This window comes from Hippichthys cyanospilos, chromosome 2 (genome assembly GCF_059441005.1).
Source record: "Hippichthys cyanospilos isolate Australia breed blue-spotted pipefish chromosome 2, RoL_Hcya_1.0, whole genome shotgun sequence".
Lineage (NCBI taxonomy): Eukaryota > Metazoa > Chordata > Actinopteri > Syngnathiformes > Syngnathidae > Hippichthys > Hippichthys cyanospilos.
The window spans coordinates 10,121,398-10,139,062 of NC_142370.1; the positions used below are offsets into that span (position 1 = coordinate 10,121,398).

Here is a 17,665-nt window from a genome sequence, read left to right on the forward strand (position 1 = left end):
ACCTGAGCTCTCAGTATAATATGAGAGCTTTTTTAGCCTGTGGACTGAATTGATGTGATAACAACTTGCAGAGAGATTGGCCTATGCAAGCAAGGTGCGACAAATGGGCCAGGATCAGATGTAGAGTGCGTTTGGTGTCATAATATGAGCTTTCCGGCTGTAATCTCTTTGCGGCTTTGGCGTCATCCCTGGGAGACCTACAACACTGACTTCACTGCGCAAATGTCACCGAGCTTGTTTCCATTTAACAGGATGCTGCGAACCCTTAAGCAAGAGCCAAACCCATTGGCGGGCTCCCTATGTTTAGGTTTAGTCCACTTAGGGGGATAACAGCAGTCATCCCACAGGTCTCCAGGCACTTACAAAATCTGCTATTAAAACACACACACACACACACACACACACACACATGCCTGCTGATTCTTAGAAAGAGGCAGTTGGGAAAGAGTTCAGAAATTGTCATTTTGTTATAGCACTGTACAAAAGAAAAAGCCACCAGGACTGAAGCTGCATTGTCTGCCAGCCAAAAACTGTTTGTATCAAAGTAATGAGCCGGAGGAGACTGGCAATTAGGAGTTTACTTCAATTTATCTGTCTACTCAGAGAAATGCAAACGGAGATGTTGGCTAGGCTATTAAGTTGCTTGAGCGGGAGAAATTTTTAATTGGTTTTTGGTAATGCTCACTGTTTGATTCAGGACGCGAGCTGCTGACCAAGAGGAGCCATGGTCTTGCAATCCCACAGGTGATTGCGTTATTTGGTTAAAAGCCTTCACATAAACACGTTATTGTTCTTTTAGTCCGTGACAAATAGTCCTTTGCGAGGCTCGTCGCTGCGGCCAATTTACTCCCAAATGCCAAAAGTTTAGTGTGTGCCGGTGAAAATATATTCTGGTTGCTCCTTGCGACTACATGTTTTAATTGTTTTAATGTTTTCATCTTCGATCCGTCATCCATACGTACACGGATGTGACAGTTTATTGATGAAATGCACATAGTTAAAAAAAAGATATGCCAAAGAAGACACAACTTAACGTAACACGCCGCCAATGTGCAGTGAATACCATTCTCAAATTAAACACGCCAAATAATTTATGGCTGTCCATGTCTTAGTATTTTTTTTTTTTTAAGTTGTCCTTCAGAGCGGTGGTGGCACGTCGTATCTCCTTTAATCGCAGTGTTTTATTATTACCACAGTGAGTAGCTAGCTACCAACATCAACACACCACCATTAAAAATTATATTTAGTCACTGATTAAAGACGCTAGAAAACTGTTAGTCAAATCCGCTGTCATTGTCTGATAAGGCACAAGTCTCCAGGATAAGCGCTATCCGCTACCTTGGTGCCTTCATACGCAGTCAAACATTTCAAACTCAAGACACTGAAAAGGTCCATCGACACATTTCTATCGATCTATGAAAGCGGAGTTGTGAGGAGGACGTCATCACTTTGATCTTTAACCTATCAATACTTGCTCCACTCACTTATATGTACAATGCCTGATCAACTATCAAAGCTTTTGCCTTCCGTTCAAGTGGTTATGTCAATGATTCAAAATAAAGAATATACCAGCCTTTGTTGTATGTATAATTCTTGCATGATTTTCAATAAAAACTAGACCAGTTTTAAATGAGCCCCCCTTTAAATACGCTCTAAAACATTGAACAAGAATAATGTTCGGTGCGATATTATATTTTCTCTTAATCAGTATTCTGAGCTTTGATGAGTTTCTACGCACCCTCTAATGTGCTCATGTAACACTGCACTTCATTGGGGGACCTAATCCAAGGCAAAGTAAATATGACTTGACTATGAATATTGACTATGATGCTTTGCAGGGTGTGAAGCTTTGGTTTCTCCAATGGCAACAGGCTGTAACACGAGAAGATCTGTCCCCTCTGTGTTGAACAAAAGAATGTTCATATAAAATATTTGATATAAATATTACATAAAATGTCCATCCACCATCCATTATTTTCCGGGTTGCGGGTGACGCCCAGACTTCCCTTTCCCCGGCCACTTCATCCAGCTCCTCCGGGGGATCTCCAGGCCTGCCCGAGAGACATACTCTCTCTAGCGTGCCCTGGGTCCTCCCCAGGGCCTCCTCTCGGTTGGACATGCCTAGAACACCTCACCACCGAGGCGTCCGGGAGGTATCCTAACCAGATACCCGAACCACCTCAACCAAGCTTCTCACCCTAAGGGAGAGCCCGGACACCCTGCGGAAGAAACTCATTTCAGACGCTTGTATCCGGGATCTCATTCTTTCAGTCGCCACCCACTGCTCATCACCATAGGTGAGGGCAGGAACGTACGTAGCTCAACCTGTACCTAGAAAGCTTCACCTTTCACCTTGCTACCTAGGAGCGTTTTGATCAGCTCGGTGACTTCAGCCCCAAGGGAATATGGTCAAACTGTACCGCTCTGAAAACGTGGCCAACCAAACCCTGTGCGGCGTGACCAACTGAAAACGTTGGCAGCAGCAGAGCCGCCAGTGCAAACGTTAGTGTAGCGCCCAGCTTTGTGCTTCCAGAAGTGTCTGCCTGTTAGCAAATCACTTACAGGACATAGTACCAGGCCAATACCCTTGATCGCATGTAAACTCATTAGCGATGACCTGTCGAAAAATGATTTATTGTCAGCATTAATATTCTCTTTGAGATTACTGCAATCAGATGAGGGCTCGACAACAGATAATGCCTTCCAATAAAAAGGCAATGACAAATCCATAACATAAAATCTGTAACTTTATGTCCCTGTTGGTGAAGATTATTGGATTTGTTGTCACGGATATTGTTTATCCCGCTCACTCTTGCAAAAAGATCCTGGCACAGAGTCAGGTCCCGTCTGTGTGATTTACTGCGCGTCTCGGCTTTGTCGGTCACTGCCAAACTGTGATTTAAAAATGAAATAATTAAAGAGAAACTTACTTGCAAGACAATTTATTACATACACATACATACACAAACAAGACAAAAGCTGTTTGAACAATTATGCCTCATCAATAATAATGATCTGAGAAATATGTTTATTACAATATAGTCTGACCCTCTGTGCAGCATACTGTGAGGTGCTTGTGCCTTATTTAGAAACATCATAAACTCTTCATAAATGTCTTCTGGTTTGAGGAAGTGAATTTATGACACATTACACAGAAACACATTGTTTACTTCTGAGATTCTGTATGTAGGCTGATATAATCCAATAATGTGGGGTTTTTTTTGTTTTTGTTTGCAGCAGATATTAGATCGATATCTGGTATCAATATAAGAACACATCTAAAATAATTATGACAGCAAATGTAAGAATTCTTACTGCTGCTCTTAGACTGGATGTCACAAGATAAGAAAAACAAGTAAATTGTGCTATTTTGACAATATCATTGTAGTCATTTAAAAAGAACTGAATAGCAGCGATTTTTATAATTTGATTGAACTGTTTCCTTTTCCTAGGTGGAATCTGCGTGGCCCAGTCTTTGAAAATCCCGCACAATCCCAAAATGGAGGACTATGATAAAGCCATCCAACAACTGCTGGAAACTCAGCACTCCAGGGCAGTCATCATTTTTGCCAATGACGAAGACATACGGTGAGCAGAGCCCGTCGCACATGGTAGCTTCCTCCACGAAGCTCAGACGTGCTGACGACTCGTCGCGTTCCACTCCTTAATCTTGGAGCGGCAGCTCCCGAAGATGAGCCACAGGCAAAGATTTGCCATGCATGCAACACGTCTGTTACACAAACATGCCTTTACAAACACAAGATGATGTACACACGGAGTACAGATCACAAGAGAGCAACGATGAATACTTTGTCAATTACCACTTCCCCGCAGGGAAAAGGAGCGCAAAAAAATCACAAGCAAATATTTACTACAGTGCTGTACTTTTTTTTGTTGTTGTTTTTTTTAAGTGAAGAACACAGAAATGCGTGATAAAGTAACAAAGCTGGAAACAACCGACTGAACACACGGAGCGCTTTGCACAGCTGCCTTCTACTTGTGAGGTTCGGTGTTCCAATTTGGGCTCGGGGTTGTTTCTGTCGGTATCTCTTACCGTCCCCCCCAAAATGTCATTGAAGGCTCAAAATTGTCATTTGATGTCAACGTGACTGCAGATAGTTGTTATGTATACAGCAGTCCTTCTCAAATAGTAGGGCGCCCCCCCCTGAGGCAAGGCGATGCCGGGAGGGGGTTGGGGTTTACCCCAGGGAAAAGGATTTGTTTTTGCCATGTGAAGTGTAATTGTGATCAAATAAGGATTGGCATCCTTTTTTGTTTTCAGGCACTTTGATGCACTTGGGTTTTTTTCTGATGAGACAAACCTTTAACCTGTACAATTGCTGTTCAAAAAAATAGATAACAGGTGTTGAAAATTAGTTTATATTAATTTTTCCTTTTGTCAGTGTTAAAAAGGATACAGTTCAAGGTATGCTTACCGTATTTTCCGCACTATAAGGCGCACCTAAAAGCCTTAATTTTTTTAAGAAGCTGATGGTGCGCCTCATAATCAGGTGCACCTTATGTATAGATCAATATTGAGATTGGGATTCGTAGATGCGGAATGAACTGATAAAGTAAGCTTTACCTGTTTCTTTTCTGTGTTTGTTTTTTCTGTGTATTATTGTTATTACTTTGAGTATTACTATATTGTATTACTATATTGTATTGTATTGTAAAGTTTTAAAATATGTCATTAATTGAGGGTGCGCCTTATAATCCGGTGCGCCTTATAGTGCGGAAAATACGGTATACAATTTTATAGGTGATGACCTTATTTATGGTCGACGTGGCAGGTGTTGGGGGAGGGGGTGGTATACAGTCATGGGGGGAAAATTTATTTGACCACCGCAGTTTGTGTGACAAACTGAGAGCCTGCCTAAGTTTTGAAAGTGATGATCAGATATGGTATTTACGTGCTGGCTTGTTTTAACTGAGTTGTAGTTCACTGGGATCTGCAATCACAGTTGATGTAACAAAATCCTCGTTCCAATTAAAAATCAAGATGGGCGGATGGATGCATGGACGGATGGATGGATAGCAGCTGAATTCCACAAGCACTCATTCTCAGCCAAATGTCGTTGCAGGGGAGTCCTGAATGCCACTAAGAGGGCCAACCAGGTGGGCCATTTTCTGTGGATTGGATCTGACAGCTGGGGGGCCAAGAGCAGTCCCATCCACCACCTCGAGGATGTAGCAGTGGGCGCCATCACCATACTTCCCAAGCGCTCCTCCATTAAAGGTACAAGTATCGCCTTCATTTCAGATCGTGATGAATAAAGATTTGTGCCATGTTGAGGAATTACAAGAGATTTGAAATCATCATATAAAGTTTAGAAGCGTTATCATGCGAGGTGAGGTTTGTACTATCGTAAGAATTTAAGTCCTTTGGCAAATATAAACAGTGGTGCCTACTCTCACCAGAAATCAATCTACACAAATGCACTATTAATAAAGTGTATGAATTGAATGTACAGTATTTACGTCCTGTATTTATTTTAACGTTTGAACTTTCCAAAATTGATATATGCTAATCCGGCTTCTAATTGATGGTAAAATAATAACTTCATGGCAAAATACCACATTAAGACTAATAAGCTTCAATGCAAGAGCGGAATCAGAAATGAGTATTCCTAATTTTCGGCCGCCTGTTGGAGCGGTACATTATTAATTTAACAACAGGGTTATTATCGTGGGTGTAATTATAGCTGTACAAGATACCACTTTGCACTCAAAGTACCTTTATGAAGGATTCATAAATTTGCCATAATTAGTTTGTGTACACGATATCAAGACCTTTTAAAAGTGCAATAAGTAGTGACCTATTGCTTGCCAAATAGTGAGGCTAAACTTAGCGCTGCTGTTTTGCCCTTTTGCCAGCAATAAACTGCTCAAGTTCGCTAGGTACTAAAGATGTGATATTCATTCAAACTTAAGTCTGACAACCTCTTGAACTTGCCACACGGTAAGCTGACATATATTGATGTTCAATACTTAAGTTTGTTAGAGCATATCATATTGAAAAGAGAAAAAGTTAGCCGTTAGCGCCGACAAATGCCATGGTGACAAGTTGTCATTGAGAAACTGATGTGTGTGCATGATTGTGACACAAGCGCAGCGAGCAACAACCGCATCCTTGATTTTTGAGATCTTTTTGTTTTGTTTAATTGTTGCATCTTGCAGTTTTTTGCATATTTTCAGTGCTGCATAAATAGAGTGATATTACATTTTTACCCCTTTCCAAATTAGCCCATGTGCAATATTTTGGCCTATCCTTTGGTCACCAAAGGCATTTCACATCAAAGGAAACACTTTGAAAGAAGACACAAGGGAGCTGAAACTTCACCCAGATGGTGACAACATATCGAAGTTCAACATGGCACTACAACTTAGTTATCACATTACCAGGAATGTGTCATCCCTTGGTAAAAATACTGTGAGAATGATGTGGAAGAAAATGACCCAAAAAGGATCAAAGTACTGCGCAGGGTTTAAGTCCTAGTGTGCCCGGTAGAGGACATCCTGGTCTTTCCAATGATCTCTCATATGTTTGGGTTTACTTTGCTCCCTTGCTGAGGCAAAATGGATACAACAGCGGTGCAGTTTTCCATTTTAATTGCACATATACTTCAGTATTTATTGCACTTAAACTGACAACAGGAGATTTACCCAACATTTCAAATAATATCTCTTAAACAAAAGAAAACGTTGCAACAACATAGATACATTTATCGAATACTCCGCACTCCAGGCCCCTACATTTTTCCACCATTCTCCTGCGTACTCTAAAACATCATCCAAACGAAAACAGATCTTGTTCTTTGGCATTTTAATCCCGCAAGATGTCTTCATACAATCCATATTAAACTGCGTTATTACCCGCACTGAATATTAGTTAGAACAATTTTCTTCTACTGTATCCTACTCGATTTGACCTGTGTTCTTCATGATGTGGCTGCTCGTGGATCCTTCTTATGTTACAACCCTGATTCACCAGTTGGTAATGACAATATATGTGTGTATGTTCAGCAGTGCGCACATAGAACATTGTGTGCTTTTTAGAGGTACTTTTTTTATCGTATGCTGCTTGTAAAAACAGTCAAAGCTGTTGAAAGATGGTGTAAAGTTTACTGGCGGTGTACGTTTTATTTGGGAGGCCTTGTTTCCTCACCAGACATGATTGCTGGTCTTGTGCAGCTTTAAAAGCTCTACTTCAACATCACATATCTGGATCATCATCTCTCATGCGCCACATACTGAAACATTAGCATATGATTACTCCTCACTGCTAGGAATTGATTGTGAGACGTTTTATGCATTTTAAGGCAGACTTTGTGAACAAATACAATATGTTGATAGACTTCCTCACTACCCTGCTTGCCAAACAGGTCTCATCTATTTCTGCTTCAGTTGGCAATTTCTTTCAATGACGTTCCACAGTCCTCAGAGGGCACCGATGTCCTTGATGCATATACCGACTGTATATTTGGGTAACAAAAAAGAGACCAAGGTCACATTGCTCACTCATCAGCGTAACTTATTTGCATGACTTTAACTTGAGGTTTCATTCATTTCCCCTCACACTATTTTCAGTGGAACTTAAATGTTGTCTTCTTTAAAATGTATGGTGTCAAATAACATTTGCCAGAGTTACATTTACTCAGTTACTTTTGCTAATGTAACTTATTAAATTGCCAAGAGTTGCATTATTACAATACAATCGACATATAAAGTTAACGTATTATAACTTGTAATATTGTTATATTACATTCACTTTTTCCTTCTTTGAAACTTAAGTCCCCAAACTCTACTCTGTGGTACACATCAGTCCAAATTCGTGATCGGAAAGGATCCATACTATTAGTATTTTGACGACAGTTGGCCTTATTTCAAAGTATGGTTACTTACCATGGCAGCACATACCTGTTACGGTCACGAGATGGTTTATGAGCCGGAACGAGAAATTACAAACTCGAACAATAGAACATCACCATAATTTCACACAAATTTAAGCAAATTGCTATATTAAACTACAGAGAATATACTTTTTAAATCATCTGCCTTGTTTTGAGGCGCAGAAACATTGTGTATCAAAATTGCTAATGCTATCAGGATTTGGTATCAGTGTCAGTGACTACTCAAGAGTTAAGCCTTGTATCAGTATCAGGATCATTTCTTACTTTTAACCTTGAGCTGTTCTGCTGTTTGTGCTTGCGCTAAATTGCTGATGTAGCCATCGTCTTAGTTTTTGTCTAATTATACACATTTTCTGTTTATAGCTGCTGGATCTCCACACTAATGCGGTTCTAGCCAGACTTCTGTGGAACAGCTACTGTGTACCAAAGCGCTTGTTTCGGGTCTTCCCTCCAACAATTCACGTTAGCAATTAGCATGCATAAAGACTCCTCATTCGCCTTGGGTGAAAGCGCTTCTTGTTAGTAAGGTAGTTTATTTGTCACCACGGAGGAGAGCATCCACAACATGTAGCTCGTTGCTGCTGCTGCGCACCGATTTGCGTGTGATGTAAATGAAATCCATTCTGCTGCAGAGAGGCTAGCTTAGCGCCTAACATTGCCGTGAAGCTGTGAAAGAAATTACTTCTGGGAGTATGGTTGACACTGCGGTATACATGCAATACCTTTGTCAAATTTGTTCGGAGCTGGTTAGTGTGACAGTAACATTAACATTTACTTTAATATAATTTTGTCACATAATGACTGAGTCAGTTTCTGATATTTTAATATCTGTCACTTCGTTAAAATACAAGAAATTAATGGACTGAAGGAAATTTCACACACATAATATTTTTGAATGATGTGGTTTCTGGTGTGTTTCATTACATTAGACACATTCGTAGGTCTCCATTTTTGATTCAACACAATGCTAACCCAAAAATAAAAGAAATCTGAAAATATTAGCCATCAAGATAATGTAATTCTGAGCATTTCACTGTTGTTTCCATATTGTCTCAGCAAGATAGCAAACTGAATTGTGTCCCACTTGAGACAAGATTGGAAAGAACAGGGTGTCCTCTACTGAGCATAAAAAAAGACTTAGTAGGGTATATTGAGTAACACAGTAGTCCAAGATTAAGATGAACTACAATGGACACAAATTTGCCCCATTTTAGATTGAACACAATATCTTACAGGTGTTCAAAATGTCACAATGCTCTAAAATAGCTGACTGCGAATTAGGAAAACGATTAATTGACACTTCTCTAGTGATGATTATTTCCCCCCCAAAATGGTAATCTCTCCACAGGTGCAAATTAGTGGCAAGTGGCATTTTGTATTGTATCCTGCATTAGACTTGAGCATCCGTTTGATTTTCCTTTTTTTAATTAGGTGACGCTTGGCCTGGCCAGGAGTAATGTGTGTTGTGGGGTGCCGCAAGGTTGTGATCAATCCACCCTGCATCTTCTGTCAGTGGGCTTGTGAAAAGAAATTGATATGAATCATCCAGCTTCCATTAGTTGTTCCCACCCACGACTCAGATGATATATGACATAATAATGAGGAGGCCAGCGGACACTTGAATGTGTGAAATGGAATATAGAAATGTGTGAGAAAAGATCAATTGAGGATTCTGTCATTTTAGGATTGCGAACCACATTAGTCGAAAAAAAAAAATCAGAGCGGCATTCCTCTCATGCAAATGCTCCATACAAAAGCCTTTTTAAATGACCCAAACTTGAATATGCTGTGCGTGCCTTCAAATCATTCCCAGCGGCTTCAATAAAATGAAGAAACCAGCTCACTATCATCAGGACTTTCCAGCTCCAGGCAAAATATTGTGGCACCATGCAACCTCCCTGTTCTATTCATTATGCAAACTGTAGTCCTTTTTTTTTTTTTTAATTAGCGCAATTTTCAAGAAGACGAAAGGGATTCAAGTTTCATTGAGCGTAGAAAGAAAAATAGGCTGCCGCGGTCAAAGTTTGATGAGCTGGTGCCTGCTGGTTGGCTTCCAGCACCTGGCCACCAGAATCGCACTGTCACCGCCGCACTGCTGCACTTCATTTCCTGCAGGTTTGAATTGGACTGTAATTGGGCCGGAACTGAGACTTGCTCTTTTTTTCTCTCGCTTCCCAGGGTTTGATGAATACTTTACTGCTCTCACCCTGGAGAACAATCGCCGGAACGTTTGGTTTGCAGAATTCTGGGAGGAGAATTTTGACTGCAGGTTGCTCAGCGCTTCCAAGAAAGAAGACACCAGTCGTAAATGCACAGGTAACCCCACTCAGTCAAAACAGCACCTGTCTGTCAGCTAATTAAAATGTGCTTTTTGTGGTAACGTTTCACTTTGGAGCGTGAATTGCCTGCATTAGGGCTGTGCAATTAATTGTATTTTGAAGGGGCAGTCGAGAAGGTCGAATCTTTAAAAACAAACTCAATTTGCCAGATGTGAAATTTTAGATCCCGGAAACGATAATCACCAGCTATAGCTAGTTAGCTGTGTTTGCTAGTTAGCTGAGGGAAGTAGCATTCAGACCAAAGAGCTGCTGGTTGTGTGTAGAAAAAAAAAATAAAATAAATCTGCTTAAAGAAATTCCTCCTCATGACCACTTCAAACTGTAAAAAGCGATCATCACAATATTGTTGATTTTGTCACCTGATGAGTTGGCTATTTATCGCTCAATTAAATCCTAAATATTGTGCCAATCAATTTGTCCGATAAAAGTAGACAAGAATAAGGAAGTGTGTTTTGGTGATGATTTCTCGCTGATTTAGATAACAAATGAACATGACAAACCAATCTAAGAAACGAAAATTGTTTGCTTGCCTTCTACTACTGGAGTATTGCTGTTTCCTCACAATTTTGAGGCATCCCAGAAAATGTAAACGCCGACACAAAAACACCTTAAATCATTCCTAAAGTTTTATTCAAGGAGAATTTTAGTGCAAACATCATTTTTACAGACTGACCTATTTGATAGGTGCCAATGTTCAACCCAATCAAGTATCCCTTTAATCTGGATTTGGACAGTCTCAAGTGAACTAACCTGATCGTCGGAAAAATTTACATTTAAAATGCGCACTCTGCTGTATATTTCATCCATGACTTCTTCAACCAGTAGTCATGAATCCACCAAGGGAGCAAACTCATGGTTCAGGCTTCCTCTTGAACCAAGCCTCCTAAATTAACAAGTGAACACGAGCCTAGAGTGGCTTTGGTGGACCGATGAAGGCGAGGCGTGCCGAGAGAAGAAAGTTCATCCAAAGTTAGAGCTGAGAAGCCGATGCCTCAAAACGGATCGACGTGGGTTGTCTGGACTTGTTTTGATTTCGGGGCAAGTGACGTATGTTGAAAAGTTGTGCAGTAAAAAATTCAAATGTTTTTTTTTTCCCTGACGTGACGAATAAATGTGAAGAATGATCGTGACTACAATATTGATCCGAAATAATCCTGATCATCATTTTGGAAGTAATGGTGCCGGCCCGCTTTGCATTAGAAGCTGCAGAACAACGTCGCCCTCTAAATGCAGCCAAAAAGTCCAGCAGCGGGTGTTTGTGCCCAGCGGGTTGACACAGAGTTATTATTGGAATAATAACAATGCATCATGTCACGTGTCTCGCTTGTACTATAGCTACACAGTGTGCTCCTGTGACGAATACGCCGCAACTCTTAAAGCCATTTTCTTTCCATTCCCCCGTGACAACGCCAGGCTGTTTGTCCACATTATCATCATTTGCCGCTTTGAATAATTGATATCTGTCAGGTTAGTATCAATGTTTCTCTTGGAATTGCGGAGCTGATTTGTTTAAGAGGTTATTGCGCAGTGTGTCTTTTCTGCTTGTGTGTGTGTGTGTCACACAGGACAGGGGATGTACATCATATTAGGCCCTCTTATTGTGGATGGCATACATACAGTATTCATTTCAATTAGGCCATTATCCATATATTCATCATAGCGTTTGTTATTAAAATCCACCCCACCACATATACAGTGTATGTATGTGTGTGTGTGTGTGTGTGTGTGTATATATATATATATATATATATATATATATATATATATATATATATATATATATATATATATATATATATATATATATATATATATATATATATATATATATAATATAGCACCCTACTTAAGGTCTCTATTTTCATTTCCCAGCTGCCAAAAGGTTGAAATTGTAACTGAAGTGTATGAAAACCAGGAAAAGATCTTACCTTTCTGCTAGCTAGCGCGTCCGTGTGACGCTGCCTAGGAAGGACCCGGAGGTTCCCGTTCCACACGTCGTTTAGCAAATAGGCAAAATGACCAAAAAAAGTTGAAAACATTGTGATGTTAGTCTCTAGCATGATGTCGAAGAGAAGCCAGACGCACATGCCCACAGCATATTTATCAGCACATTTCATTTTCTTCGTAGTTAACGATATATAATATCAATGTTATGTCGTAGTCACACTATATGAGTCAACACAGCTGTGCAGTTTACTTAATTCTTGCTCATCTACAAACAACTCTGTTGATGAATTGCTTCCTCAGTTGCAAGGAGTAGGGCACAATTTTAAGTTTAAAATAATTCACACTCATTAGTCTTCTTAGCGGTGTAAGCAAATTTTTCTACATCTCTCTCCAGGCCTCATTTTCTTTAAAAATGCTGTGGAAGAGCCTAAAAGCCTTTGCCGATTTCAAACACAAGCCCTTGGTGACAAAGGCAATTGTAAGCACCGTTGAGCTAATACCAATCGGCCGCGGTTTACACTCTTGATCGGGACAGCGCTTATTGAATGCAGTAAAGGCACAAAACAAATAAAAAAGACAAAATGTGAGCGGGGAAATGCCTCTCTTAAACCTAAATTGACTTTAATCCTAAATTTTGTCACTTTGTGTTAAATAGACAGCCAGTAGTGTAGTATATCCTAATGATAGAGAAACAAGGAAGGCCCTGTGGCAGCGGAGTAATTTCCTTTGAAGTGACTGCATTGAAAAGTTGATGATGAGAAGCTGGGAACGAAGGCAAGACGGGCCTTTGAATGGCATTCAAATCATGCGTTGCTTTCACAAAATGTGGGAGGTGTCCTAGATGGCCCGGAAGCAATCTTACGCACCACTAACGTTGATTTAGTATTGCCATGCCAATGACAGAGTTGCGGCTCCTCTCGTTATTAGGCCGCCATTTATTATTCATAAATGATTTTGAAGCTGCTAGTTAGTAATGAAATAGAATGACTTCATATCGCGGCTTTAATGAAAACATACGGCACGGCCCCTGGAAGCCGTGCTTTGTATGCAAGCCAGCCGGCAGCGGCACGCTGTTTGTTCCTTTGCTTCATTTAAGATATTCCTCTTGAATTTCCCAGGGTGTGTCTGTCCTCTCTTTCATTAATATTTTGCTGAAGGCCTGAGGACCTGCTTCCTAAACATCCGTCTTGGAAGTTTTTTCCGTAGCGCGCGTTATATTCCCCGCGCTCCTTGTGCAGGAGGGGTCCGCTTTGTTTGGGCTTGAAATTACACTGGAAATGACAGCAAGCGGAATGACTTCTTATTATGCCCCATATTTGTCGTATGTATGCTTGCGCCTGCCGTAATTGTAGTGTTGTGATGCATGCTCATATGACTTAAACTCAGGGTGCCAACGCTCCGACAGGCATAGTGCTGCATTCATTATCTACGTGGGTGATGCTGGTAATGCGGGACGCTGTATTAATCTTGCCCGCATACACGTTGACGCTTATGCGAGTGTGACACAAATGAGTGTTTGCCCAAGGATTTGCTTTCCGTTCCCATGTGCTGTACGGTGCATTTCATCATGTGTCAAAGATAAAAGATTCACGTCCACACCGTGCACCCCGCAAACCCTCCGTGAAATTATTGTAAATGACTTTCATTCTTCCCTGGATCTAGCTAAGAATGCCTTTTATAACTGTGAAGGCCGTGCAACTGTTTTGATAGTTTCTTTCTTCATCTCTCAAGTCGGGTTTCATTTGTGAATGTCAAATCTAAAAGAGGAAGCTTGTGCATTCAAAGAGCGTGCATATAGGTCACCCTATGCTTATTTCTTTGATGCTTGTTGGCTGTAATGTGTTAAGTTCTGAGTAACCGACTGAAATGTCAACATTGATTGTTTTTGACCTCCTTCTGTTAAGCAAGTCTGATGTGGCCCGTTAGCGTCTCCGGTCAGACAAACTAATGTGCGTCAAGTTTTTTTTTTCAAGGGACAACTTTTTCTCTGACTTGGACCTAATATTACCCCCAATATTATTGCGAGTATAACGACTTTTGGAATTGGTATTTCACACAGGCGGTAGAGGTTACACTCGACTGGGTTGAATGTTTGCCCTTATACAATACGGCTCGCTACGTTTAGACAAAAATTCTCCCCCTGTGAAAAACTCAGAAGTGATCAAAGGTTGTTGTTTTGTGTCAGCTTTCAATGAATTCTGAGAGGAACCAAAATCGGGAGGTGACAGCTGATTCCAAACGTCACTGAAGGCAGAGGCAGCGTTGTAATATTTATTGTTTGGTGTGTCACATTCAGATGTCATCTAAAACGGTGAGCAATCGCAACCAAAATTCAGATGCACATTTATTCTGTTTTCTATTCACCATGTGACAAATATAAAAGTGTTTGACACTTTTTGGGGAACTTTATTGGTTGTAAATGTGAGCTCTGATGAGGAAAAATGTAACAGGTGACAAAATATAAAATGATGACGATCGCTTCTTGCAGTTTGAAGTGGTCAAGAGTAGGAATTTGCATGTGAATTTTGGTGGCGATTGCTAGTAGATTTTAGACATTCATGGGTGATATATATACTGTATATATATATATATATATATATATATATATATATATATATATATATATATATATATATATATATATATATATACAGTATATATATTTTTTTTTTACCGGCGACAACTTTGGCATGTTTGGTCTCTCCCACAGCTAATTAGCTAGTACATCAAACTAGTTAACTGGTAGTCCCACAGCTAAATAGCTAGTACATCTAACTAGTTAACTGGTAATTGCTGCTCCAGCTCATTCAGTCAAGGTTAGCAGTATTAGATGGTCTTCCTACTGAAGATATATGAGTGTGAGATATATGTGCCAGAGTGCACCTCTGTGCCGCTGGCCCCGTTGCTTTCACTAAGTTTGAATCAGTCCATGTTGGGATTGGTGACAAGCTCTGGAGGTTGTCTTTGTGAATTTTTAAAGAGGGTCTTTGAAAATTCCAGCGCACCTGCATGAAATCCTAGTGAAGATGAATGTATGGACAGACATTTTTGGAAAATATGCACCACCAGACCTCCGGCAATGGGTCCGACTTTACCGATGAATGTGGCCATTTTGGACATTTTCGAAACTAAGTGCAAGCATATCCCCTGGAGGTGGACTTGGGTCAAAAAGTAAATCAAGCTAATGCTTAGGAATTGAAATGTAATATAGAATGATCTGCGAGCAATTAGCCTTACAAAAGCCTCTTTGAACATCTAATATTTGCATATCTTGGTGACTTCTCAAAGAAAACAGATCTTGTGTATTATCACAAAACTTGCAGGACAGAGTGATACGCACGACTCATGTATTCATTTCTCTCATTTGACTGCCATGGAGTGGCTGATTGGTGTAATATTTTGAATATATGAATTCAGTTTGTTTGGATTTATTTATTAGGCGTGGCATTTACTAGCTCTAATAGCCAAGAAGTGGTAATGCTAGCCAATGTGTTCATGTAACAGCGATCGTTTAACATGCTCTATTTGTACCTTTTTATTGGTCGCTTACACGCTGTGAACATTTGTCACAGCCACCAGGAACTTAAAGATTGGCGACCAGTGTGACACCGGCTACAGTTCGAGTGCCCGACTTGACGGCGAGACCTTCATAGCGAATCTTTATCTCTTCCATGCTTTTAAAGCTGGTTTGAAATCGCTATCTGCTCATACAGATTGTGCCGGTCCATGTGCATTACATGTATGTTTCTTTGTTTTTTTGTTTTTTTTAATTTAGTTGTGTATTGATGAGATCACTTGGAAAACAATCTCTGACAAGCCAAAGTACCTAATTTTCATCACAAAAAGCTTGTGGTTAACCATCAAACAAAAATATAATGAATTATGGATAAATGTTCTGAAATCATGAACTTATCTACTTAATTTAGTCTCAAATGTACCGGTACTTGAAAGCACTTCATAGAATGCACATGGATTATTAAAATCAGTTAAGAATATATCGGGATTGGGCATCATGTGTGAACGTAGCATTAATCACATGCATGGTGCTCACCTACAGAGCAAGTCAACACACTTTTGAGTGCTCACTATTTTGGATTTTAGTAAAGAAGGCTTTTTGTCTATGTTGAAGTTGATGTTTGTCACTTTCCGTCTTCGTCATCAGCAAATCTTCTAACTCCGAGAGTGAAAAACAGTACATTTAGTCACAAGAAGAATGCAGAACAGCAGGTTGCACATTAAAATATTCATGCAGTGTGTGAACGGCAGGAGGCAAAACCTTTACAGCAACCCATCGTGAAAGGGCAGTGCACTGTGAGGAGGACGTAAAAGCGCATGAAGCCAGTGCAGAGAAGTGTGTCTCTAAAGTTCATGGTGATTTTATCACCTTGTTGATGGGGCCAATGAGACCCATTGTTAGCAGCCCATTACTATGTAGAACAGCACATTAATGCAATCTGCTAGCTTGCTCGCAAACAGCACAGCCTGATATTTGCTAATTTCTGAATTAAGAGCGTCTTCTTCATTTACTCTGCCGCATTGTCCCTTTTAGCTGTAATTCCCTAAAAATAAGACTTAAATGTAAAGCCAGCAAATGATAAATAGAGGAGGTACCTCGGGCTACCTATTTACTATCTTTGTAATTTTATTGAATAATTGAGTATTTGGATGAAAATAAAACATTTTTTTGCTTGGTTAAAGAACGATTATAAATACTGAGAACAGTAACACATATTTCCACTTTTGAATACTTTTCAATTTTTCATTTTTAGATCTTTTTTTTAACTTACATTTAAACTGAACATAGCAGCAGACTATTTTACTTTCTAGAAACTTCAGTGAGAATTTTGTCAAAGCTCCCCATGTGCTTTATGAAATGAACTAAAACTGGTTTAGTAAAACGTTATAAGTACAAACGACGGCTGAGGTGAGTCATTTATGTCTATTACATGTCTTTAAAAAGTTATCCAGCGGTCCTCGCTGGTCTATATGTGGCAATTGTTTGCTGCTAGCTGCTAATGCTGATAGCATTCAGTGCTGCTCTCCACAGCTACCGCTGCTAGCTGCTAACATTGGAGCCACTGCTAATTCATGTCAACGTGACATTATAGCATTGTATTTTTTTAATACAATACCATCTATTATTATTTAGCGCTTCACAACAGCTACAGCTGTACCCGACAACGCACTTCTGCAGAGCACATCGTCTTAGCGTTTTATCACCATACAGTTTTGAGTTTTTTGTATGGAAAGTGGAAAGTGAAGAAGAAGGAGAGCAGGAAAGAGGGGCAGAGGAGCTGCCGAAAACATTGTAGACGTGAGTGGCTACAGACTAGATTTGATAGATGCGATAGCTTTTGTCAAAACAGTTCAGATACAGTGTACACTCATATGCTAGTCAACGTGTGTGAAGTCTACAAAATTAAAATGTAGTCTTTCCTCGCCAATTTGCACTTTGTGTTTTCTTTC

At 40.0% G+C, this 17,665-nt stretch overlaps 1 protein-coding gene across 1 annotated transcript in view; it reads left to right on the forward strand.

The window, feature by feature from the left end:
- grm7 (glutamate metabotropic receptor 7) overlaps positions 1 to 17,665 on the forward strand; it is a 120,516-nt gene that overhangs the window by 59,170 nt on the left and 43,681 nt on the right. Inside the window, exons 3-5 of the mRNA XM_088406835.1 lie at positions 3,453 to 3,588; positions 5,085 to 5,239; positions 10,092 to 10,229. Of these exons, the coding sequence (XP_088262961.1) occupies positions 3,453 to 3,588; positions 5,085 to 5,239; positions 10,092 to 10,229 (429 nt within the window). The remainder of the gene's footprint in view (positions 1 to 3,452; positions 3,589 to 5,084; positions 5,240 to 10,091; positions 10,230 to 17,665) is intronic.